At 39.0% G+C, this 24,424-nt stretch overlaps 4 protein-coding genes across 6 annotated transcripts; all 4 read right to left on the bottom strand.

The window, feature by feature from the left end:
- Window positions 1-2,935: 2,935 nt before the first annotated feature.
- Window positions 2,936-7,669, bottom strand: LOC141642068 (ABSCISIC ACID-INSENSITIVE 5-like protein 2). The gene is made up of 4 exons (XM_074450750.1): window positions 7,506-7,669; window positions 5,845-6,913; window positions 5,667-5,738; window positions 2,936-3,295 (listed from the first exon to the last, which is right to left on the bottom strand). Exons 2-4 carry the CDS (start codon window positions 6,727-6,729, stop codon window positions 3,215-3,217), a joined length of 1,038 nt encoding a protein of 345 aa, XP_074306851.1. The 5' UTR covers window positions 6,730-6,913; window positions 7,506-7,669; the 3' UTR covers window positions 2,936-3,214.
- Window positions 7,670-10,280: 2,611 nt separating this feature from the next.
- LOC141642069 (UBP1-associated protein 2B-like) lies at window positions 10,281-14,213 on the bottom strand. 2 transcript variants are annotated; one of them, XM_074450752.1, is made up of 2 exons: window positions 12,665-14,213; window positions 10,281-10,990 (listed from the first exon to the last, which is right to left on the bottom strand). In XM_074450752.1, the coding sequence occupies exon 1, from the start codon at window positions 14,101-14,103 to the stop codon at window positions 12,694-12,696; it is 1,410 nt and encodes a 469-aa protein (XP_074306853.1). In that variant the 5' UTR covers window positions 14,104-14,213; the 3' UTR covers window positions 10,281-10,990; window positions 12,665-12,693. The 2 variants fall into 2 exon arrangements, with proteins under 2 accessions (XP_074306853.1, XP_074306852.1); XM_074450751.1 differs by lacking the exon at window positions 10,281-10,990 and adding an exon at window positions 11,132-11,468.
- A 1,615-nt stretch (window positions 14,214-15,828) lies between these two features.
- Window positions 15,829-16,613, bottom strand: LOC141642074 (photosystem I reaction center subunit V, chloroplastic). Its single transcript, XM_074450758.1, has one exon. The coding sequence runs from the start codon at window positions 16,486-16,488 to the stop codon at window positions 16,006-16,008; it is 483 nt and encodes a 160-aa protein (XP_074306859.1). The 5' UTR covers window positions 16,489-16,613; the 3' UTR covers window positions 15,829-16,005.
- Window positions 16,614-18,355: 1,742 nt separating this feature from the next.
- On the bottom strand, window positions 18,356-24,137 carry LOC141642075 (putative WD repeat-containing protein C2A9.03). Of its 2 annotated transcripts, none has more exons than XM_074450759.1 (10): window positions 23,971-24,137; window positions 22,941-23,076; window positions 22,494-22,661; window positions 22,316-22,402; window positions 22,085-22,219; window positions 21,824-21,934; window positions 21,616-21,707; window positions 21,390-21,495; window positions 20,513-20,599; window positions 18,356-19,246 (listed from the first exon to the last, which is right to left on the bottom strand). In XM_074450759.1, exons 2-10 carry the CDS (start codon window positions 23,067-23,069, stop codon window positions 18,833-18,835), a joined length of 1,329 nt encoding a protein of 442 aa, XP_074306860.1. In that variant the 5' UTR covers window positions 23,070-23,076; window positions 23,971-24,137; the 3' UTR covers window positions 18,356-18,832. The 2 variants fall into 2 exon arrangements, with proteins under 2 accessions (XP_074306860.1, XP_074306861.1); XM_074450760.1 differs by lacking the exon at window positions 23,971-24,137 and adding an exon at window positions 23,433-23,968.
- Window positions 24,138-24,424: the final 287 nt, after the last annotated feature.

Genomic DNA, 24,424 nt, shown 5'->3' on the forward strand with positions numbered 1-24,424 from the left:
AAACTTTCTATGTGATTTCCGGAGAATTTTGTTCCGGAATCCCGAAAAACCGTGTATTTACACTTCAATTTCAGCCGTTCGGAAGGTCGTACCGGATTCTGTTTCTTTTTCTCCCTGTTTTTCAATGACGCGTCCGAGCTCATTTCAGGAATTATCCTGTTCGATTTCAGCCTCAAATAACGAGCTTTAACACATTTTTCATGATAATCCGTGGTTCGGCGAATGCTGTTTTCTGGCACACCGGCACCCCCAAATGACTTCCGTTGGTGCTCAAATTTTGCGTGGCCGCTTTGTCTGACCCGAGGAACTTTCTATGTGATTTCCATAGACTTTTGTTCCAGGACCCCGGAATCCTGAAAAACCATGTATTACACTTCAATTTTAGCCGTTCGGAAGGTCGTACTGGACCCTGTTTCTTTTTCTCCCTATTTTTCAATCACTCGTCCGAGCTCATTTCAGGAATTAACCTATTTGATTTCAGCCTCAAATAACGAGCTTTAACACATTATTCACGATAATCCGAGGTTCGGCGAATGCTGGTTTCTGGCACACCGGCACCCCTAAATGACTTCCGTTGGTGCTCAAATTTTGCGTGGCCGCTTTATCTGACCCAAGGAACTTTCTATGTGATTTCCGGAGAATTTTGTTCCGGGACCCCGGAATCCCTAAAAACCGTGTATTATACACGTCAATTTCAGCCGTTCGGAAGGTCGAACCGAACCTTGTTTCTTTTTCTCCCTGTTTTTCAATCACGCGTTCGAGCTCATTTCAGGAATTAACCTGTTCGATTTCAGCCTCAAATAACGAGCTTTAACACATTTTTCACGATAATCCGAGGTTCGGCAAATGTAGGTTTCTGGCACACTGGCACCCCCAAATGACTTCTGTTGGTGCTCAAATTTTGCGTGGCCGCTTTATCTGACCCGAGGAACTTTTTATGCGATTTCCGGAGAATTTTGTTCCGGGACCCGTAATCCCGAAAAACCGTGTATTTTTCGAGATTTCAGGGTCCCGGAACAAAAATGTACGTAATTATATGAACAGTTCCCCAGGTCAGATAAAGTAGCCCCACAAATTTTAAGCAATAACAGAGAATATTTGAGTGTGCCGATACGCGATAAACGAGTCTTGGACAAAAAAACGAGAACTCCTTGAAAATAGATAAATAGTTGTTATTTCTAGCTGAAATAGAATACGGTACCTCATGAAACGGCCGCAAGCACGTGGTAGAAAAATTGGGAGAAACAGTAATATGATCAGGTACAACCTTCCAAACGGCTCAAATTTAAGTGTATAATACACGGTTTTCGAGATTTCAGGGTCCCGCAACCAAAATGTCCAAAAAATCATATGGACAGTTTCTCAGGTCAAATGAAGTAACCACACAAATTTTGAGAAGCATTAGATGACATTTGAGGGTACGGGCACGCGATAAACGATTCTCAGCCAAAAATCGGGTACTCCTTAAATATATGAATACTTGTTATTTAGAGCTGAAATCGAATAAGGTACTTTATGAAGCGACCCGAGACACGTGGTAAAAAAAACTAAGAGAAAAAGAATCATGACCAGGTACGAACTCCCAAATGGCTCAAACTTAAGTATATAATACACGGTTTTCGTGATTTCTGGGTCCTGAAATAAAACTCTCCGTAAATTATGGAAAAGTTCTTTCGGTCAGTTAAAGCAGACACACATATTTTGAGAACTAAGTAAAATCGGCAAAAGCAACCCAACCCGATTGAACTGACTTGAAAAGACGGACCCGAGACCCGAAATTGACCCGGACTACATACCCGAATGTGACCCAAAACCCGAATTGACGCGGCCGGACCCAAACATGATCCGAGATTTCTTTACCCTTTATTGACTTTTGACCCGAAAATGACACGTTCTGAAACAACCCAACCCTGAAAACATAACTCTAATTGAACCGAAAGGACTTGAAATTGATTTTCCTCTCTTATTTGTTAACGAAAATGACCTGACCTGAAATAATTCGTCCCGCTTTACCTGGCCCGACCAACAAAACAGAAACCCGAAATGACCCGACCTCATCCGAATTAACCTTGAATTAGTGAAAGACCCGAAATGACCTGACCCGAACTGGCCAGTCCCGAACCCGGCCCGTTTGACCCGTTGTCAGTCAAAGCAACATAGCATATTTGAGTAGACCCGGCAAAAGCAACCCGACCGATTGATCCGACCCGAGAAGGCTCACCCGAGATCCAAAATTGACTCGAACATCACCCGAATGTGCCCCGAAGCCCAAGTAACCCGACCCGGCGCGAACTTGACCTGAGATTTCTTGACCCGTAACTTGCTCGACTCGAAAATGACCCGATCTAAAACCACTAAACCCGAAAATGACCAACCGAGAAGACCTAAAGGACTCACCCTTCTATTCATTAACCCGAAAGTGACCCAACCCAAAATAACCCCACCCCCCAACCCGAAACAACCGGCCAATAAACCTGAAATAGACCTGAAACCCGAAATAACCTGGTCCGGCAGAATTAACTTGAAATCAAGGGAAGACCCAAACTAATCCGACCTGAATTAGCCTGACCCAAACCCGACTCGATTGACTCATTTGCTAGGTCTAACTCTATTACTCAAGTGATCACTATTGACCAAAAAGTGTTCAATTTTTGCAAAATAAAAAATCAGCTAGTCTTGCTTGTGACGGGTTAATCCGTCACAAGCTTGTGAACTCTCACATTCTCACAAAAAGGGAGAGGGGACAAGGTGGGGCACCCCCCATTTTTCTTCCCACTCACCTCTCAATGGGTATTTTGTGAGAGGAAACGGTATCCGTCACAAGCTTGTGACGGATATCGCCTGTCTTCAATGAGATTTTGTGATAAAAAATAGGGAAAAGACCGACTTACAAGGAATTACTGTTGGACAAATGTAAGACGGTAGGAGGAGTCTCTCAATTTAAGGTTCGGAACTTAAATTAAACTAGGAAATGTACATTCACAATGGTCTGTATGAAAAAAAAATATTAAAAAAAAAAAAAAAAAAAAAAAAAAAAAAAAAAAAAAAAAAAAAAAAAAGAAAGAAGCCTGCACAGTTGCAGAATCGGAGAAGCCAGAAATTTATGACTATCGCTAACAGTTCAGACATCGTTGACACTGATAGTTTCAACCTAGAAGTCCTACTCATTCCATGGCTGAAAGCCTGAAACCCATCAACTTCTTTTCAACAATCTCTAGAGAGGCCCTGAGTTTGTTCGACGGAGTTGGTGCTTGGGCGGAGGAGGGGGAACACTCGGCAGCGCCTTCTCCACCTCCTGGGACACAGAAGAAAAAGGAGAATTAGAGCATGGCAAATAGGCTTAATACAAAGTAACACGGTTGCCTCATTCAGGATACGGGTAGCTTGATCCTCTAAACGAATTCTCTGTTCACTAGGTCAACAGAGTGATTTTGTTTTTTAACACAGTAGTTTCCCTTGCTTAAACCGAGTCAAGCGTCCAACCCATGTAAAAGAACTACACAGTACTTTTACAAGCAAACAATATTGAAGCCGAAACATACACAGCTTATAATAAGAAAACCTACTTTGAATGTAAGATACTCATCTTAACTATTGTATTATGCATCAGTTCGACAAGTTCCGGATGTATGCCGGCAGCAAAACAACTTATAAAAAGCCAACAGCAGCTTAAAAGAATATAAAAAAGCTTGATACAGGTGCCCATTTGAAGAGATAAGTGGGTGATTAAGCACAGACATAGAACGGTTAACAGGGACTCGGGAAATAGGAAGCCCCAAGAACAAAATTTTTGTAACAAACTCAAAGGCAACTGATACTCAGGAACTGTTAACTTGATCCAAAATATTGCAACTACAGACAACTCGAGTTACAAGTTCAACCATTTTGGACTTATAATAAGTGATCTAGCATAAAGAACTTAAATCACAGCTCAATATGCTCAAAGAAGCGCATTCCATAACCACGGGTCCCTCTTTCCAGCCTATTTGCATAACTTACCCTACATTTGTGCAACTGCACCAACCAACCATGTCCGTTGTCCAATCATAGGTATTACCTAACCTTATCAGCAGCTTTAGAGCAACATGTTCGACATAGAGTTAGAGACCAGAGAAAGTATAGGTAATTGGAATTGATAAGACACTGCCGATAACCCGATACTCCATCACGACCTATGTTGCTCGTAGGGGTGTTCAGAATAAACCGAACCGCAATAACCGAACCGCAAAACCGAAAAACCGTCCATTTTTAATGTTCGATTAACCGAACCGTTTCGACAAAGCAGTTCTTTGAACCGAACCGTTAACTTTATTATGGAAAAGGTTCGGTTAAGGTTCGCAATTTTAGATAACCGGTTAACCGCGAACCGAACCGTTTCACAAAAAAGTAAGCAAAAAATTAAAATATTATATAAAAAACTGTTCGTTTGTTTAATTTTCTTAGTGTATCCAAATTTAAAAGTTCTTAAATTGATTAATGCTAAAGTTTTGCTTGTTAACTTTATTGTTGGGTATAATATATAATGAAATTTAATTAAACTATTAGAAAAAAATTCCAAAAATTAACGAAAACTGAAAAAAAAGTAATATAGAACGATTATCGGTTAACCGGTAACCGAACCGCTAATAACCGTTTAAAGTGGTTAACCGAACCGTTTATAACCGTTTCTAACGGTACGGTTTAGGTTCGGAGTTTTGCCGAACCGAACCGTGTGCAAACCGAATTAAATTAGAGGTTCGGTGAACCGAACCGCGAATGAACACCCCTAGTTGCTCGGACTCGTTTAGAAGTATCTGACACAGGTGCGTGTCCAAGTGTCGGACTAGGCCAATTTTATGAAAAATATGCATATTTTTGCTCAAATGAGGTGTCTAAGTGTCATACCCTTTGTCCGAGTGTCGAGTGTCGACTACGGGTACATGAGGAAAACAAAAGACTCGGAGCAACATAGATCACGCCACCATCACCCCCATTATAGCTATACCAGAACTAGTGGTTGGAAAAAGTAGCTTCCAAGTTGGTGCTTCCTACTTGCACCAAAATTTTCCTTTTTTGTTCAATTTGTTAATATTGCGACATTCATATTTTGGAGAAAATGAACATGTAGATTGAATACTACCCCTTCAAATTTGAACTCAAAGTACCAATATACATGGTACGAAAATTGCAGGTCACGACCAGTTAAGGTAAGAAAGTTTCAGCGACCACATTTTAAGGCGATATTCGTCCGTCAAACCGCATAGGGCAATTTTGAGATCAAGGTTGAAACCAAAATTTCATATCATGCTCGTGTTAAGCAGTACGAAAAAACTAATCAAACCTTCAAAATTTCAATCATCTCCCGCCTCTATCGGAGCTTACTCTCCCACCAAAAGCACATGTCTTTACCCCAAATACCGGACAGAGTATTTCTTAACCACAGTAAGTAAATGTTTGCCTCTTCCAACTATATATGGGTAGCAGCAGCAGATACATGAGCAGCCGTCACGTTTGTACTTGTACTAACACGTGTGATAACAAACTTGACTAGACTCTTACATAGCCTCTAGGCTTAAGTTATTTTTATTCACATGAACTGCCACACTACCTTGGATGAGGAAGAACCCGTGTTAACTGAAGCACACACAAATAGAAAAAAATTTCTTTGCGAAAAACAAATTTCATACCATCATTCTTCTTAGCCGTTCATTCTCCTCTTCAAGCCGCGAAACTTTATTTTCCAACTCATTTGTGTAAGCCTGTCCATCAAACCATTATCAGTGCTTAGCAGGACCTGACAGCAATTGATAAACACAGAAACAGATTTAAACGGACCACAAGATGAAAGAAACATTCTCAACATACCTGCTTTCTAGCTCGTGAACGTGCAGCAGATTCCCTATTTTTAATCATCCTCTTCTGCCTCCTCTCGACAGTCCTCTCAACCACATCCCCAGAGATAATCCTTTTCCGACCAACACCAACTGCCTGTGTATCAGACAATGTCCCCATCATAGCAGACGTTGACACCACCAGCTGGCGATCAGCATAACCTGTATCTGAGAGAGCTCCACCGCTTAAAGGCTGAGGGACAGGGTGACCTGGCATAAACATCGGCATCATACCGTGTTGTTGTTGTTGTTGATGTGGAAGCATCTGGTATGGCATCCACTGACCATGCTGTGCAACATTGGTAAGGGGCCCACCATTTGGATCAACACCACCACCACCCAAATTACTTTGACCCACATTGCTGCTATCATTACCACCACCAACACCACCTTCACCTCCGCCTCCGCCAACACCAGCTGCTGCATCAATAGCAATCCCAGCCTGAACCAGGAAATCCTCCAATGTCATCTCACCAAGCGTATTCTGCCTTTCGGGGTCCTGTCCCTGACTACTACTCTTCCCTCCTTGTTGTATCTCTCTCCACAACTCCTCAACAGTTTTCTCTTTAAGATCCCTCGACAATGAAATACTCGATTGCTTACCAAGTCCTGGACCCGGCTGTCCAACACCGCCCCGACTAAGATTTTGACCACCATTATCCACAGTTTGGGTAGCTTCCACTGTTCTCAAAAGTTCATCAAGATTCAAGCTTCCTAAAGGTTTCCCTAAATTTCCCAACTGGTTTTGAACCTCATCAAAGGTAAGACTATACAAAGAACCTTGTCTAGACAAACCCGGAAGTTTCGGGACCGAACTATCACCAACACCAGCTTGAGATCCCATTGTTTGAGTACCCATTTAAACCACCCCACCTCATATATTATCTACAACACCTACCTACATAAAAATCCAATCTTTCACCTCAATCTCAATCTAAAGCTTAAATCTTTGAACAAAACATGCAATTATTTCACCAAACCAAATCAAAAATCAACAAAATAACTCTTCTGACCAACACATGCAAGACAGAAAAGATACATTCCTGCAAAAAAATCACTCATTAAAACTCTAAAAACTAGTGAAATGAATAGAAATAGAAATAAGAACAACACACAAAAACCCTTCTCTCATTTCTAGCAACAAACAACAACAATAATAATAATATTAAAATCTACATGACTAAACAATTAATTAAATATTAAATTAGTGGTTGGTAGTGGATGCACACCAACATAGAATCATAGTACTATATACTTTAATGGAAACCTTAGTTAACAAAGAAAAAAGGGATTTTCTAAGATTGTGAGATACAGATACCCACCTAAAACAAAAATTCTAACTTAAGGAAATCCCACTAGAATCATCACATTCTATCATTTCAAGCTACCAACATAATCAAATAAATTAAATTAATTAATAACTAAGGAAATTAGTACAATAAATTACATAAAAATTTAAAAAAAAAAGTTGATAAATTAAGATTTGTTAATTGGGTAATTAGTGAATTTATAAACAAGACAAATTAGATGAAATCATAACACAAAAAATCTAAATAAATAGTACAAATAAAAATTTAAAAAAAAATTGAAGAAAGTGTCAAGTGAAAGTGAGAGAAAAGGGAGAGAATCACTTACACAAAGCAGGAGGGAGCATGATGAGATCTGACACTAATAAATTAAAAAAAAAAAAGTGGCATTAAATATTCTATAAACAAAAATAATTAGTGTTAATTTATGTGAAAAATGATAAATTATGATTAGAAAAGTATGAAATTGAGGAAGGGTCATACTCATGCATTGTATAAAGTGGGGGACACAATAAGTAACGCTCAACTAGGCAAAAAGTTTTTCCATATTTTGGTTAAACAAGTTTTCCATTTCGAGAATGTTTATGTTGTTTAGTCTTTTGTTTGTGGGGATGACACATGTTAACCATGTCCTCACCCAAGTGTCTTCATTATGTGCATACTTGTAGCTAGACCCACGAAACTGACTTGACCCGGCCCAAAAAGCTCGATCTGACACCCGAACTGAGGATCCGAACATGGTCTGACATTCGACTTGATCCAAATGAGTTTGACCTGACCGAATGTTTATTGTTGAAAACTGATCATTATAATAACTTAATAATGCTAAAAAAACGACCGGAAACCGAAATGACGCAACCCGATCCGACGTCATATGACTCGAATTCTTGCAAACCCAAAAGCAACTTGACTCGAATTGACGTATCCCTATTGACCCTTTGTTAAGTCTATTTATAATGGGGTAACATCGTAACACACAACCGTTACTTTTTACAAGATGCGCACTAGATAAACCCCAAAATATGCGATAGCCTATAAAACACGATATCCATCCCAACAACAAAGCATAATTTCAAGCCAAAATTAATACTCAGAAGTAGACCTGGCAAAACGGGTCACTCGGGTCGGGTACGGGTCGGGTCAGTTTGGGTCGGGTCATTTCGGGTCTGTCACATATTTCAGGTCGGGTCGGGTCACTTTCGGGTTTCGGGTCAATTTCGAGTGACCTGTTATCGGGTCATTTTCGGGTATAGGTCATTTTGGGTCGAGTTACTTTTGAGTTAATGGCTAAGCACTTAAGTTAATACTATTTTGATTAAGAAATACTATTTTGCAAATTTAACTATTTATTAGGGATTATTATAACCAATGAAACTTTATTTTGATATATATAGTATTAATATGAGTTAATACTAGTCATTTCAGATCATTTTAGGTCACTTCAAGTCATTTGGGATCAGGTGAGTTATGAGTCGGGTCTTTTCGGATTGGGTCACCTCGGGTCGGGTCAACATTGGGTCAAACAATGTTCGGGTCAGGTCTGGGTCGGGTCGGGTTAGTTCGGGTTTCGGGTCATATTCGGGTCAAGCAAGTTCGGGTCATTTTCGGGTCTCGGGTCAACCTTTACGGGTCGGGTCATTCGGGTCTGACCCATTTTGCCAGGTCTACTCAGAAGTCACACCACATTGTAACTTTGTAAGCTTTATTATCATTTCTTTTTCCTAATTAATTACCCTATTAAATACTCGCTCCGTCAAATGGGTTGAGAAGTTAATCATTTTGTTAAACTTCAGAGTTCAGTTTAATGGCATCAGTGCATCACTCTTTTAATCTTTTCGATTATTAATAAAATTTTCAACAGTATATTCTATCAAAAATTTGAAACAAACGAGGAGGGATTAGTGGGGTCATCTCGTCAAAACTATCTTGAACCCGTTTGAATAAACAATGTAAGTCAATTTTACAAAAGCATGTCTAGGCGCAAAATATTTGCAAGAACCAAATCTTAATGTTCATGAGACGGTCTTACAAGAATTCGATAGAGATGGGTACAAATGATATACTCCGTATAATCGTATATAAGAAGACCATATTTCGTACGATTGTGTTCTCCACTTTGTTTTAGATAAAGATATCTGGTACGGCATAGAAATGTGAATTGAGTTAAAGCCCATACTGAAAATGACGCAACCCATAATCAGATCAAGCCTACCTTCTTCTAGCTCGGCCTAAGAACTGGTTGAACATCATCCAGTTTACAAAAACGAACCATTACCAAAACAAGTAGCAAACGAGGGGTAAACTTGACCACCCGACCTTTACCGTCTGAAACAACTGGGGGAAATACACGCTTTCAACATGGTCATCCTCGGGCCCTCAGTATTCAAATTCAGCACAATTTTATATAATCAAACGTGTCTTATAAACAATTTAACACAAGCAGCACAAAAATAACCAAAGTAAACCGAAAATATGACCCCTAGATGCAATGGTATTAAATCTCGACTTCAAACTTGACTATGAAATCAGCGGTAATGCCTGACATCCATGGTACAAGTGATACAACCTTAGAATGCACTTACAGGAGCGATAATGGCTACTTGCAAATCTTCACCAACATAGGGCAAAGATATATCACCCATCTCCTTGATATCCATAGCGCCATTTTGCCTCCGCCGGATTTTTGACCAAATTCACAGTATTATGAACAGTACGAGCATTTGGTTGAGGCCATAAAAAGCATAAAAAAATCATTGACTTGGTAATTCACAAATCATTGACACATAACCATACATATACCAAACACAAAGTGTTAACAGAGTGGCAGGATGTTTAACTTGTTAACGAGTCAAAAGTGCAACTCCCAAACTAGCTAACAAGGGAACCCTATCTTAAAACACACGAAGAAATGAGAGGCCTATGGTATATGCTCGGACACTGAATTGGGGTGATTCTAACACTTTAGAACAAAGATAAGGCGTACTAGCTTAAGAACTCTTGGGTTATAATTATGGAAATTCAAGGCAAAAACCACACATAAAGGATGCAGCAAACAGCCTAACTAGCATCCATCAGATGAGTGTAGATGTGTGCGGCAGAGCTGTACAAACTTCAAAAGTTTAATCAAAATGGGAAACAAGTCAAATGATACAGCACGACTAAAATAAGCTGTTAGCAGCCCATCTCAACTACATCAAAATTGGGTTTAACCATTAACAATCATACAATGGTATAAGAGAAAGGCTTAAGAAGAGTGTAAGAGTACTCTATGAGACTATGGACTTCAACAGTTGTTACACACAAACGGACACAACCCAAAAATAAAACGGGCAGTAAACATATAGACAAGTGCAAGACGGCAACCCATCATAGTAACGTATACTTGCTGCAAGCCCTCATTAGATGTACAGAACCACCTAGTTGAAGGAGATCCAAAGCAAGGCTCTTCACATGCACAATTGGCAGGTCTTTTTATTACCAGTACTATGGCTTGTTTAATCAGTAGTTTTGAAACCGTGAACTACATCAATCTCGACCACATAACTTCAGGGCAGGTAGAGGCTAATCGAGAGAACGGGAGGGGACAAATCACCAAAAGAGGAAAACGAGAGGGGGAGGGGAACAAAAGGAACCCGACCCAAAGCTAACCATATAAAAATTACTTTTCCCCAAATGAGCTTAAATTAAATATTTTTTAGAACATCTCAGACTTTTAGGGTTTTGAAGCTGCTAAAAGGCCAAAATCACTCATTCAAATTGCAGTTCAGAACTTCAGATCATTTAACTGTGACAGGCCCGACAGCAGCCACCTTCCTGAGAGAAAACAAAGAGTACAAAGTGGTATCCACAATAACATACCTTAATGAAACAGTAATGCTAACACATAAAGACCAAACACATGTATATCAAAAGGAAAACAGAGAAGTAAAAACCATGTTAGTAGAAAACCAAGGATAAGTAGATAAGAGTACGTAGTACGGTTTAATAAAACATCAGAACCATTTTCGAAGTTACATAACCAAATTAAAATGGAAAAGGTACTCAATAAGGAAATTTGAAGAAGAGAATCTTAAAATATTACAGCTTTCGGAAAGCAGCGCAAGAGTATATTAAAGATAAAGAAAGCAAATGAAAATAGTAAATCCATTTGATAGTTCAAATACTGCAGTCCTTCTAGTTGGAAAGATTTGGCAAACATAAATTTGTTGTAAAGATCTTGTTTGCATAAGCTCCTCAAACTTCAGAACAATCACCAGGCCAGTACTAAAAACACTGAATCAGCTATTATGATCTGCACAACGAAATAATTAAACCATAAAAAATCAATTTAACAAAACTTAAAATGTTGCAGAGCACAAGTACTGGCTAAATGATGAAAGCTCTTTCGATTCAAATTTTTAGTAATCCGGGATCAACATTTGAAAGCAAACTTATTCAGGCACTCACAGCAAAAATATTTATAAATATGGAGTCCCCTTCAAATTGCATTCCCTTCAACAAGACATCAAAAAAATAACCCAGATAAAAAGTTTACTAATAAATTGTTGACTAAGATTAGAATAACAATCACCTAACAAAACAATAATATCACGAAATAACCCATTTGTAAGTCTGCAGAGGAATAGCAACCTCAAACAGCTTCACATGCGATAACAATATGATTTCTGATAAAAGCAAAGCTCGATAACATTTACTTCATATGTTAAAACGACAAAGGAAGACATGACAAATAATGTGATATAGGAACCAGGGAGGACACCTCAAGAACTTATTAGACAGTACATCATACACAATGGGAGAATCTTTAAAGTACCAAAATTTTAGTATTTGAACAATGGGGACCTCTGCCGCACCCAAGGTCACAAACAGACAACTAACCTATACCAGATATCATCAAATCCACAAGAACATACAAGACTGTCAACAGTTTCAGCGTGAAGTGAATGGATCAAGGAAAAGAAACCTAAATGCAACAGATACAAGCCATACTACAACATTGTAAAAGCAACTCAACCCAAAAATAAGGCAACATTATTCTCCTAACCGTAATCAAGTGCAACTTACACCAACTCACAAGACTAGTTCAAGAACTAGTTCCTCACGAGTCACGGCCTAGTTCCACAATAGCTCCTTCTTTGAGCGAAGTCTGCAAGGGGGTTCAAATGTACACGGCCTCACAGATAGGTTGTTCGGTATCACTAATGATGAACATTGGCTTGTAAAGCAAGCCACACACAAAGCACAGACATTAGTAAGCAATTTCGCTTTATTAAATTACCTATACTCCACTGTTCTAGACTCAAAATATGGTTAGTCATTCGCTCCTTCCAAAATAGAAACTACCCTTCATCTTCAAACTATGCAATATTACCCACCACCACACCCAAATTTCGAACCAAAACAATAAACAAACATCTACAAATCAACATGAACAACAAACATACACACACATATCACTTGAGAAACCTAAATGAGCATATATTATACCTGACAGACTGACAGTCCACAACAGAGGCTCAATGATTACCATACGGTGCACCATTATACCCATGCTGCGACCGCCCCGCTCCACCTTGACCACCCATCTGATTCGGATACCCAACTTGATTCCCATACCCACCACCCAAACCACCAACCGCACCAGGCCCAATCCCTCCATACCCACTCCCTCCTTGTCCCAAATGCCCAGCAGCCGCACCTCCTAAATTCCCCAATATATTATTCAACCCTAATCCCGCACCCTGCGAAGCCAACAAAGCCGTCAAAGCCTGTCCTAAAGCCGGATTAAACCCGGCCCCACCTGCCACATTCCCTCCCATTACTCCTCCAACTCCACCCGAACCCATACCAGCTCCAACACCCAAACCCGGGTTCTCCCCTCTCCTACCATGCCCACCACCAGAATGATGATGATTATGATGATGCCCACCACCACCAAATGATGATTTTCCGTGTTTCGGACCATCAATTGCTCTCTGACAATGCAATGTATGTCCCTCATACTGCTTATGCGGCTCCTCTAACGCCTTCCTCGCGCTCTCAACACTCTTATACACAAACAAACAAAACCCTTTAAACTTCCCCGTCCCCTTATCAATCCCAAGTGGGCCCTCCTCAATTTCCCCAAATTTCGCAAAATACTCGGTTATCTTCTTCGGGTCCAAATCCGCCGATACATTACTCACATAAATCTTCCTCTGTGTATATTCCGTCTGAAATCCACCCACATTCGACAAACCCGGCGCGGTCCCACTATTTCCCGCCACAGGCCCAACCGCAGCAAGCTGACACGACGCAGTTCGACCCGATATCGTCTTTTGCGGCTCCTTCAACGCCTTCTTCGCTCCAGACCGGGTTTTAAACAGAATAAAACCGTATCCTTTCGACTTTCCGGTTAATTTATCGGATACAGCTTTACAATCCTCGATATCGCCGTACTCTTTAAACGTCTCGCGCAAAGTATCTGTAGTTGTATCCCAACCTAATCCATGAACGAAGATTTTGCGATGAACAATATCCATGTCTGCTAACTTGCGTACTCGTGAAGCAACGTCAGAGTGTTTCTCCGCTGCTTCGCGAACAATCATGATTAATTGCTCTTTAGTGAAGGGTTCAATTAGGGTTTCAATTGGTTCTTCATCTTCATCAACTTCTTGATTTTGTCCTTCTTGATTTTCTTCTTCTTCTTGGTTTTCTTCTTCCTCTTCTTCTTCTTCCTCTTCAACTTCTTCTTCTACTTCTTCTTCGACTTCCTCAACTTCTTCTTCAACCTGTTCTTCAACTTTTTCTTCAACTTTTTCTTCCTTTATTTCTTCGATTGGTTCTGGTTTTTCTTCGATAATTGGTTGTTCTTGTTTCTTTTGTTGTTTGTTTGATTGTGGAGTGGTGGTGGAGGCGGCGGCGGTGGCCTTTCGCTTGTTCACCATTGTTGAATGTTGAAGAAGAATTGGAGATTTAGGGTTTTAATTTGAGGAATTGGGGATTTAGGGTTTCCGAGAATGTGTGGTTGCAGGCTTTGTGAGAGAGTTTGCGGATTTAGGTTTCAGGGAGATATATAGGAGTCGATTGATGGTTTAGGTTGGGCTTTGGGTTCGATATTTGATCAACATGGGCCAAGGAGAGTATATGATAGATTGACAAGCATATCCTCTTATCTTATAAACGTGGCAGTTTAGACATGGTAGGCGGGTTAATCGTATTAGGTTAATTCGAGTTTGGGTTTTGCGAGTGGGTTGTTATCTAGATATTTGGTAAATAACGGTAAGATTGCGACAATAGCTATTCGGGTTGGGTTGAAGGGAGTCTGGTTAATTTGGGAGTCTGGTTAACTCGGTGCGGTTCAGATTATTTGGATCGGTCAATTTTGCCAGGTTTACTTTGCAATCGAGTTGCTCGAGTCGGTGTTTGTAATCGATAATTATCTACCGTAGTGATTATTTGAGTAGCACCCTCATCGCAAGAAAGCTTGTGGTGTTGATGCCGATGGTGGTGATGGTAGTTATTGATCGGGACAATGGGCTAAGTTGGTCACGCTGGGCCGAGCTGGTTGTTGGTCGAGTTAGTGGAGAGAAGTTCGAGCTCACGCCACAGACTGATGGTGGGGGTTTGCGGCAGCCGGCAGGGCAGGGTGGGAATGTGGTGACCCCGGACCGACCCGGTTTGGTTTGTGGGCTGGGGTTTGTTTGATTTCTTTTTTTCCTTTTTTGGGGTTTTTCTGACTTAGGGTGTGAGGTTTAGGATTTTCTTGAGTCAAATATCCAAACGTTCGAACCATATAGCCTACCGGCCAACCGGGGGTGGTAGCTCGCTCAAGTGACACACCGTCCAGCACACCCGGACGGGCTACATCAATCCTAACCCAAGCTTGGCCCGAGTAAAGGGTATAGACCATGCAGACCATGGAGCGGGTCATCAGCAGGCTCGTGGCTTGTGTGAGCCGGGCTATCCCGCACAAATGTCCAACTCTTGTGGTAATGATGGTGGTGATATCGGCTCTAACGGTGGCTGTGTTAGTGATGAGGTAAAGAGACTACTCATATTTCCTATATTTTCTAGCATATTTGATTATATTGGAGAAATGGTTTATCAGGTTTGGATTTATCTATCATAAACCATTGTTTTTTTATAGGATAAGTTTGAACCTTGAAAAGTCATTTTTTAAATCGAGTAAAGTGTATTATTATTACATTTTTCGAGCTTGTTATAAGTGGTAGATCGGAATTATTATGGACCATGTGTTCAACTTTTGATGATTTAATTTAGAGTTTAGTTTGATATTTGACTTCATAATGAAGTAATTAAACTAAATAATGGTCGAAAATTAAACTCAATGGTAAAAAATTGAAGTAATAATGCAATAAAATAACGACCATTAATGACCGAAATCAAACCCGGTATATCAATTGACCCAATATAACCCGTCCCGATAACTACTTGACCCAAAAGAATATGCTAACTCAATACGAAGTATAACCCAACCGGACTAGACCCGATCAAAACCCAACCCGGCTGACCCAAATCACCCAATTACCACCTTTGGTAGTGGTAATTGGTAAAACAAAGAAAAAGTAGAAAGAAGGGGTATAAATTACAATCATACAATTCAATGATACATTAACCTTAACTAGCTAGGAGAATATGCAAGCAAAGGCTGAAAATAAAAACCAAAGTTCATCTCACCTTGACTTGAAAACACATACTCCATATTACAAACATTGAGAATAACAAACATGAAATTAAGAGTAATAATAATACATTAAAATCAACAATATAATCATGACATAAAAGTACATCATTATACATAAAAGATTACATTAAAATCCCAATAATTAACCAAAGAAGTTAGGATCATAACCATTGCTAGAAGTAGCAAGAATATAATAAGCAACAATATGACCAATAGATCCCCATGCAAGAACATCAACAATATTAAACCCAACTGGATCATTACTCTTAAGCAAACTAACATATTCCTTAGCCCTAGAATCGCCCGCTTCGAAATGGGTCATCCCATTTTGCTCCGGTAACCCTTGTTTAGCAACATTCTCACGTTGGAAGTTGAAAAACACGAACCGGCCTAGGAACAATGATAGTCCTGTGCTTAGACTGATCACTATAGACGGGTTCAGTTCCGCCTTGCACGTCATTTTACGACGGCTTGTGGTGATTGAGGAGGTGGAGACGGTGGCGGAGACGGGTTTTAGGGCTTTTAGGCCTTGGAAAGTGACCATTTGGACATGTTTGCTAGGAGTGTTCCTAGTGATTGTTGATGTGTATGGGGAAATTAAGGCTGTGCTTGAAGCTGCTGCCATTTTTTCCTTAGACAAATGTTTGTATTACAAAAATAAGTGATTGTTTTTGTGAATTTTGATGAATATTTGTTGGTAGAAATGAAGGATAAAGAGTGTGGTGTTAGTGGCAATGCAAATGGACCAAGTAATATGTGAGGATGTTATGTGTTGGTGTATGATTTAGAGAAGTGAGTTGGCATTTTTTTATTGGTGTTTTTGTGATCATGGATTTAAAAAATCTTTGTTCCTCATCCAATACTTGGATAATATAATGAAATAAAAGTGGACCGGAATATAAACTAGACTCCACCTGAAAACTAGAGCTTGACAAAATCGACCGATCTAAATAACTCGACTTGAAAGCTAGAGTTGACTCAATATCTCCTGACCTAATGTGTATTGTTGCATATTGATTATTATCCCTAAATAGCTTGATAATAATTTATCTAAAAATGACCAAACCCGTAGTGACCTCGACTCGGCACGACCCAAATTCTTGTAAACCTGAAATTGACCTGACACGAACTAGCCCGACCCAATTGGCTTGTTTGTCAGGTCTAGTGAAAGGTAACAGCTACGCTAACTAAAGTTGGTAAGTTTCTATTAGGATGACCGTACTCGCCTTAAGATGAAAATGGGTCAGGTCTACTGAAAAAGTAATGCTAACTAAAGTTTGGAAGTCTCTCTTTGGATAACAATACCCGCCTTAAGATGAAAACGTGTCAATATACTCTAACTTACACATATTAGACAAATCTTTTGTTAGTCCTTAGGCATCCTCATCTTGTTTCATCTATCATACATGACCCATTTTAATTTTTAAACAAATATTATCGTCTTAAACAAGAATTTATAAACTAAAGTTGCTCAACAAGTATGTAGATGTGAATGACATTTTTAGAAATTTCCAAAGTTCTGGTCTACTAGTCCATCCGACTAACCCACTTATCACTGGACCAAAAATTGTACTCGAGCTTTGTCTATGTTCAGCCCGCGCACGCCTTTAATCACCTCTAAAGCTAACCAAGAATAACTCAAACCGCGTTTCAAAGCTCTAGTTTTGTTTGGGTGAAGTACTGAAGTTCTCCCAAGTTTGGTTTAAAATTAGTCTCATTGCATTTCTTTCTACAGTTGGATTGCTGTCTGTACATCAGTAGTAAACAAAGATTTAGAAGATCGTGGGATCAGAGCATCCGCAAAGGTGAAGCTCCCCATATTTTTCTCTTTCCTTTTCTTATTCGTCCACCTTATTTTTCACTAACTTTTCCATTTACCTTCTCCATTTCATAACTACATCTATACAACAATGAGGTTCCCCAATTCACACACAAAAATTTGGGAACCTCCCCAAAAGTAATACAAATTACCTTACTTTTTCTTTTGGGGACCTTCCCTAAAAACAGTGAAGCCCCAAATATTGGGGAGGTTGGTGCAACAATAAGGAGCCCCATATAAGGAAAAAGAGTGTATATGGGGAGCTTGATTTCCACCTTTGCAGATGCTCTAAACCACCCAACCCATAGAAGATGGTCATAGAATCAATACCTTTACTAAAAGTTTTGAAGCCGAGTCGGCTTTACAAGCGGAGGCTTTGGGCAATAGGGATCTTCTCTCGTGGGCTAAAAGCCATAATATCTTCCATTTTGACGTCTCTTCCGACTGCCTTCAACTTCTCTTCCAAATAGCTGAGGTGGAGAAGCCGCATCACATAATTAAGGGACTCCTTGAGGATATTATGAGTTTTTTATCTTATTTTCATTGTATTTGCTTTAGTTTTATACCGCGTCGTCTTAATAAGGTGGCCCATGACCTAGTTAGGGCTGAATTGGGTTTGTAATTCATTAGTTCTTTACCGCTGCCAAAAAAAAAAAAAAGATTTAGAAGAAAATGTTAAGGCACATGAATCTGGAACTCATTATTAAGTCTCGAGCATATATACATTTCAAGAGGATCATCCCATAGTCAAATACTTGCAAAAGCCGAAAAGTCCTTGAAAATAGACCGAGAATTACACTCCGGAATCAGGAGAACGACACATACACTTGTCCCAAAGGAACGACAAACAACGAGAAAGAGAGAAACCTGGAAACTCAAGAAGCCATAGATGGTAGCAATCCTGGACATGGCGGTCTCTGAGTCAAAACACTTGTACATGTCCATCTAAGCAATGGACATTGTACATCGGACACATTACAGGACGACGACCACAGGTCCACAACACCCCATAGCATCAAAACGAAAGCACGCGTCTACCCGTTTTACAGAAGCAACCTGTATGTACACCGCTATAACGTACTCTGTATACTTGGCTCATATATCACCTCCGGCCTATTTATTCTCAAGTTTCGGATGATAATTTCTCTGATCACACGAACGAATCCAGGTATTGATAGGTATGCCTCTTGTTATACTGAAGCAAACTGGCATAAGTTCGGTCCCATATTCCTATGTATAAAGACTCGTCATCGGGGCTCAAAGATACCCCCGAAATCTCTCCAAAGAAATCAATCTCCTGTCTCTTTTCATAATTTCCTTTTGTATTGTACACGTGGACAAAATCGGCCGGTTCACCAACCACCATAAATTGCCCATCTGATGAGAACCGGATTGACCGAGCTGCCCCTAAGTTACCCTTTAAGACCGCCACTGGCTCTGTCAACTTCCTCACGTCCCACACTCGGCAGGTCTTGTCTTGATTGCCCGTGGCAAAAACTTGTCCATCCGGATGCCACGCTGTAGCAAAGGAGTAATCGCGATGACCAACCACAGATGCCACCTCCTGCATATATATGTTGACTTCCTATTGTTAATCTAAATGATTGCTATCATTAACCTAAATGATTGCTACCGTTATCTAGATAATCAAATGCAGGTGTCAGCGTTAAACTTATCTTAACCTCATTAAACTTTTTATGAAAAACTCCAAACCGACTAGGTAGCACGGACACTTCTCTTAATCAGCCGTCCCGTGTCCAACACCGTGTCCGATACCAACACTCGTCGGACACACGTCTAAACGTGTCGGACACCTATAAAGTCGTGTCTAACTTTCTACTTTTATTTGGGCACGTGTCCGACGCGTGTCCTTGGTATTTGTACTTTATTTGGGGTGAAGGATGTTCTTTAGACGAAAGAGATTGATTAGATTAGGGTTACCGGATTCGCAATTCGTTCAATTCGCTTTCTTAATTCTAATTCGCGATTCGCTCAATTTAGCGATGGCGAATTACATTATTTTAAAATTCGGTAATTCGTCGAATCCAATTCGCAAAAAGATTATCCTTTTATATCAACAAAGCTAAAAAAAATCATCTTCCTGTCAGAAATCAAAATCAAATTAAAGCTAAATCTACAAATCTACAATAGTAAATCAAATCATTGTGCTTGGCTTCAAAGTTCAAACTTCAAAATAACCAGGTATCTTGTCTATACTTCAATTTTTCCTGATTTTTTTTGGTTTTTAGCATATAATCATACAATTCGCTCATCTCAGCGAATATTAAGATGAAAATGAATTGCGAATTAATTCGTTCGAATTAATTCGCAATTCGGAGGGGGGACGAGCGAATTAGGTAACCCTGGAATAGAATATGGGTTTGGCTAGGAAATGAAAATGAGTTATAATCAAGCCCAAATTTTAGCCTCACTTATTTAAATTTAATATCAAATACTTTTACAAAATAAAATCGAACGTTTATAACTAATAAATATATATTTTATTAAATTTAAATAACGTGTTCCGTGTCCTAAATTTCATGGGATGCCGTGTCATGTGTCCGTGTTGTGTGCATGTCCGTTTTGGTGCTACCTAGGTAACCGATCGGTACTTAGGTTTTAAGGAGTAACTTAACCCCACCGAAGCCCATCGACCCACAACCACTTATTTTGCGAGAAGAAGCCTAAAAAATGTAAAACTTCATCATGAAGTTGGCCTTTCAATACAAGAAGGCTAATTACCTACAAAAAACCTTTTCTTTGAAAGATGCTCGGTACTCACTCATTCGCATGCATGAAATAAATGAAAATGCTACAAAGTTCAACATACCTTTCCAGTTTGAGAATCAACTAGCAAGCCATCAACATGATCACCAACAACGGCAACAAGCTTCCGATCCGGACTAATTGATGTGTGCTGCATTTGTTGATAAATCAGACATCAGCAAAATAGGACATCCGAAAAGAATACCCAAAACAAAAGATGCCGCAAACTATATTCTCTACCCCATCTAGATCATGGTACAAGATATCTAATACATGAAGGTTCTACTCTACACTACCAAATATTTTCGAATAACCAACTGAGCTATTAAAAGTGGCTGATATTTGGCTGTTAGGCCCGGTTTTTGGCTAATCTTTGGCAATATATATCCCATACAACTACTTCTACACTGGCACAAGAAGTTGCCATCTATGTTACTCCGACTCTTCTAATTTCCTCGTGTACCCGTGTCCGACAGTCAACACTCGGACATGGGTATGGCACTTGGACACCTCATTTTAGACAAGAATATGCTTATTTTTCAAAAAAATAGCCGAGTAAGACACTTGTACACGCACCCGTGTCGGATACTTCTAAACGAATCCGAGTAACATAGGCTGCCATGACATGTGAATATGTGACGATTATCTCTATTCAATATTATGATCCCAATGTTTGACTTTTGACGGCAATAGGCGTTTTAGGCCATTACAATCGAAACAGCATTCTTCAATGCCTCAAATGCTCCTAACAATGGCATGGTAAGAGGTCGAGTATATGCAGCCTTATCCTCGTGTTAAAACAAAGACAGTACAAATTATGACTATGTATCCATCCCAACATATGGACTTTTCATCGACTTATCTGCTAGAAATCCTCGAATAGATAGTTCGCAACCATTGAGAAGTTAGGCTTTAATGTAAGTGGAACTAGGAAAACATACATTCACTGGCCAAGGGAAACAAAAGTGTCTTAAAAGCTGAAATCTTTCCATCTCGTACTCTCGAATTCCGCAATCATTATTTGAAGCCATAAAACGATATCCACCACTGTAACACCAAAAGCACAGCTAAGGAGAAGCTCAATCAACAAAAAAAAGAGAAAAATTTAGAAACAAAAGGAAGAGCAAAAGCAAAAGAATAACTGAAAGTTAAACAAGACTCCATTACCTTGAACTGTCATATATTTCAACAGCGTTGGTGATAGCATTATCGTCATATGTTGTCCTTGTACAAAAACTAATTCCAGGTTTATCCAAATGCTGTAATTTATTTGCATCGTGTTAAGCAAGTACTCTAAGGACGGGATCAATACCACGAAAAAAAATATTAACAGGGATGTAAGGGCAATGGAAATTTTACGAACGTAAATGCATACCTTGCATATTAATTCCCCTTGGAAACCTCCAGCAACCATAAGTCTGTCCTTCACTGCAAGTGTACTAATCTGAGTTTGAGTAAACCCATCCAAGAAACTTCCTTTGTGTTTCTACACCAAGCCACAAAGAATCATTCAAAGACGTGCAGGAAGAAGCAGGAAAGAAAATCATAAGATAATCCTTTACACTACTCTCACATACAACGGCAATAAAAGCATAGAAATGGAAAACTAAAATTAACATTACAGTACTATGAATACCTCAGAAGGCGCAACATGCTCTTCAAAGTTGACAACCTCTGTCAAATTGCGAGACAATGACGACCAATGCATAACTTGAAAGTTGGACATGAGATAGACATCATGTTTTGAAGAGGCCCAGACAAGGTTCCTTAGCTGTAAATATGTCAAAAACAAAGGTTGCTACTTTAAAATCTTTTTCTTTTTACAAAGTCAAAACACAAAAGACCAACTCGGACGTAATCCAGATACCTGAAAGTGTAGAATAGTAGGCTTCACCATTCTTGAGTTGTAAAAAAAATCATAATAGTTTCCACCTTTCTCCTTTGACTTCCATTCCTAATAACCGCAATAAAAGCTCAGCTCACAGAACCACAATGTAACATACTATACATAGACTATCGACAAATACTCAAGAAAAGTGAGTAACCTTGTCCACAGTGTCTCCAGACGAAGGAACGTTCTCGTAGTTCTTGTACTGTTCCAGCCTAGTCAGCCTGTACTTATCTCTCGTTATATTCAATCTTCCCCAAGGAATTCCCTGGATATCTTTACCTTGCCTTGCACTAGCAGCTGACGTATCTGTTGCCTTATTAAGCTGTGATCAGAAATAAAAATCCATCAACTTCTGGGGGAGAGATTTTATTTTATTATTTTGAATGGAAAGAACATCATCAATAAAAAAAGGCCAGACTGAATCTATAAGAGATTTCGAGTTTCACATAATACACGTATATGAATTGAATATAACCAATCCCACTTAAAAGTGTAATGCAAGTGTTGTGCTTGTTTCAGGAGTAAATGAACCGAATCGAACATGAATTATGCAACACTGTCCTAGATTGTGAATGTGTCAGCAAAAAGAGAGACTACACACCAAATCAAACTCATCCATCTCCATACTGCCATCATCTCTAGGATAATACTCCCCGTCCAGTTCATCCAAATCTACTGCATCTTGTTCATCAGCCATGTATTCGAATTCAACGACTGGGTGATCCGACATGATTTGCCTGCATCAAAGAAGACATAAAACACCATCTTAAAAATTAACTTAGCATCACAGGCATGGTTTCATGATCAACTAGCAATCAACAACAACCAACAACCAACAAATTTACCCCCGTGCCTCGAGGGTTCCCAAAATTAAGCGTAAGGGGTCAGATGTACACAGCCATACACTAATCTAGCGAAACAATCTAAATTCTGTACTTACCAATCCTTAAGCTAATTAATCATAAAATCAGCAAACAAAAACCAAATTAAGTTTCACATTCATAAATTTTAAACAAATAAAAATATTTGCATACAAAAAAGTATGATCATCCCCAGAACACCCCTCCTAAAAACCAAAGGGAAACAACATTACCCAGTGCCACAATGACTTACATAAATTGCGAGGTAAGGGGGTTCGGATGTACCCAACCTTACACTTGTGTTAGCAACACAAAGAGGATATTTCTAAATAACCCAAGAAAAATAGAAGATGAAAACTTTAGAATTGATCAAAAATTAACAGATGTACCATGCAATAAACCTCGAGAAAACAACAAAACCCAGAAATTTTAATAACCCATCTCCCAAACTTAAACCCCTTTATATCCTTTATATAAAATATAAATCAACCAAAAAAAAGTACTCAATTTTAATGCTTACCCTTAATTTACAATCAAATAAATACAATAAAAACCCAGATAAAAATTAAAAAAAAATATATACAGAATCACAGATACTGAGATACATCATAGGAGTAGTATCATACATATACAAGGAATTTATATAAACAATATCAATAAATCATGACGCACATAATATGTATGACATAATAATATCAAAGGTAAAAGAATAATAAAATTAAAATAACAAGAAATTAATTAATAAGGGAAATTAAAGGAAAAATATGGCACCTTGAAAATGGAGTTTGGCTGTGTTTCTGGGTCTAATCTGGTAAATAAAAGTCTTCTTTATCTTACTTTCTTTTCTTTGTCCCCTTGAAATTATATTGTACTCAATTTCTCTTTTTTCAATACCAGAAAAAATTAGGGAAAAAATGAAAAAATACGATATTTTCTTTATACAAATATTTGTGTTATGCGGTTTTACATAAGTATGTCGTGAAATGAATAAGTCTCCTATAAAACGGTTTTAGATTCAAAAAAAAAAGGAAAAAAAATGAGAGATATTATCTTTATACAAATATTTGTGTTATGCGAATTCGCGTAAGTATGTCGTGAAACGAGTAAGTCTCTTATAAAACAGTTTTACAATAAACATTGAAAAACCATTTATTAGAGAGTTTGATGACGCTATCAAGGAGAATGATGGCAGACTGGCAGTAAGTGGATTATACATCTTATGTAG

This window comes from Silene latifolia, chromosome 2, assembly GCF_048544455.1.
Source record: "Silene latifolia isolate original U9 population chromosome 2, ASM4854445v1, whole genome shotgun sequence".
Taxonomy (NCBI): Eukaryota; Viridiplantae; Streptophyta; class Magnoliopsida; order Caryophyllales; family Caryophyllaceae; genus Silene; species Silene latifolia.

Coding starts and splice junctions, on each gene's coding strand:
- LOC141642068 (XM_074450750.1), bottom strand. CDS start 6,729: ATGGGTACTCAAACAATGGGATCTCAAGCTGGTGTTGGTGATAGTTCG. Junction 5,739..5,844: donor GTTCACGAGCTAGAAAGCAG/GTATGTTGAGAA, acceptor TTTGATGGACAG/GCTTACACAAATGAGTTGGA. Junction 3,296..5,666: donor AACGGCTAAGAAGAATGATG/GTATGAAATTTG, acceptor TCTGTGTCCCAG/GAGGTGGAGAAGGCGCTGCC.
- LOC141642069 (XM_074450752.1), bottom strand. CDS start 14,103: ATGGTGAACAAGCGAAAGGCCACCGCCGCCGCCTCCACCACCACTCCA.
- LOC141642075 (XM_074450759.1), bottom strand. CDS start 23,069: ATGTCGGATCACCCAGTCGTTGAATTCGAATACATGGCTGATGAACAA. Junction 22,662..22,940: donor AGATGGATGAGTTTGATTTG/GTGTGTAGTCTC, acceptor TTCTGATCACAG/CTTAATAAGGCAACAGATAC. Junction 19,247..20,512: donor TTGATTCTCAAACTGGAAAG/GTATGTTGAACT, acceptor ATATATATGCAG/GAGGTGGCATCTGTGGTTGG.
- LOC141642074 (XM_074450758.1), bottom strand. CDS start 16,488: ATGGCAGCAGCTTCAAGCACAGCCTTAATTTCCCCATACACATCAACA.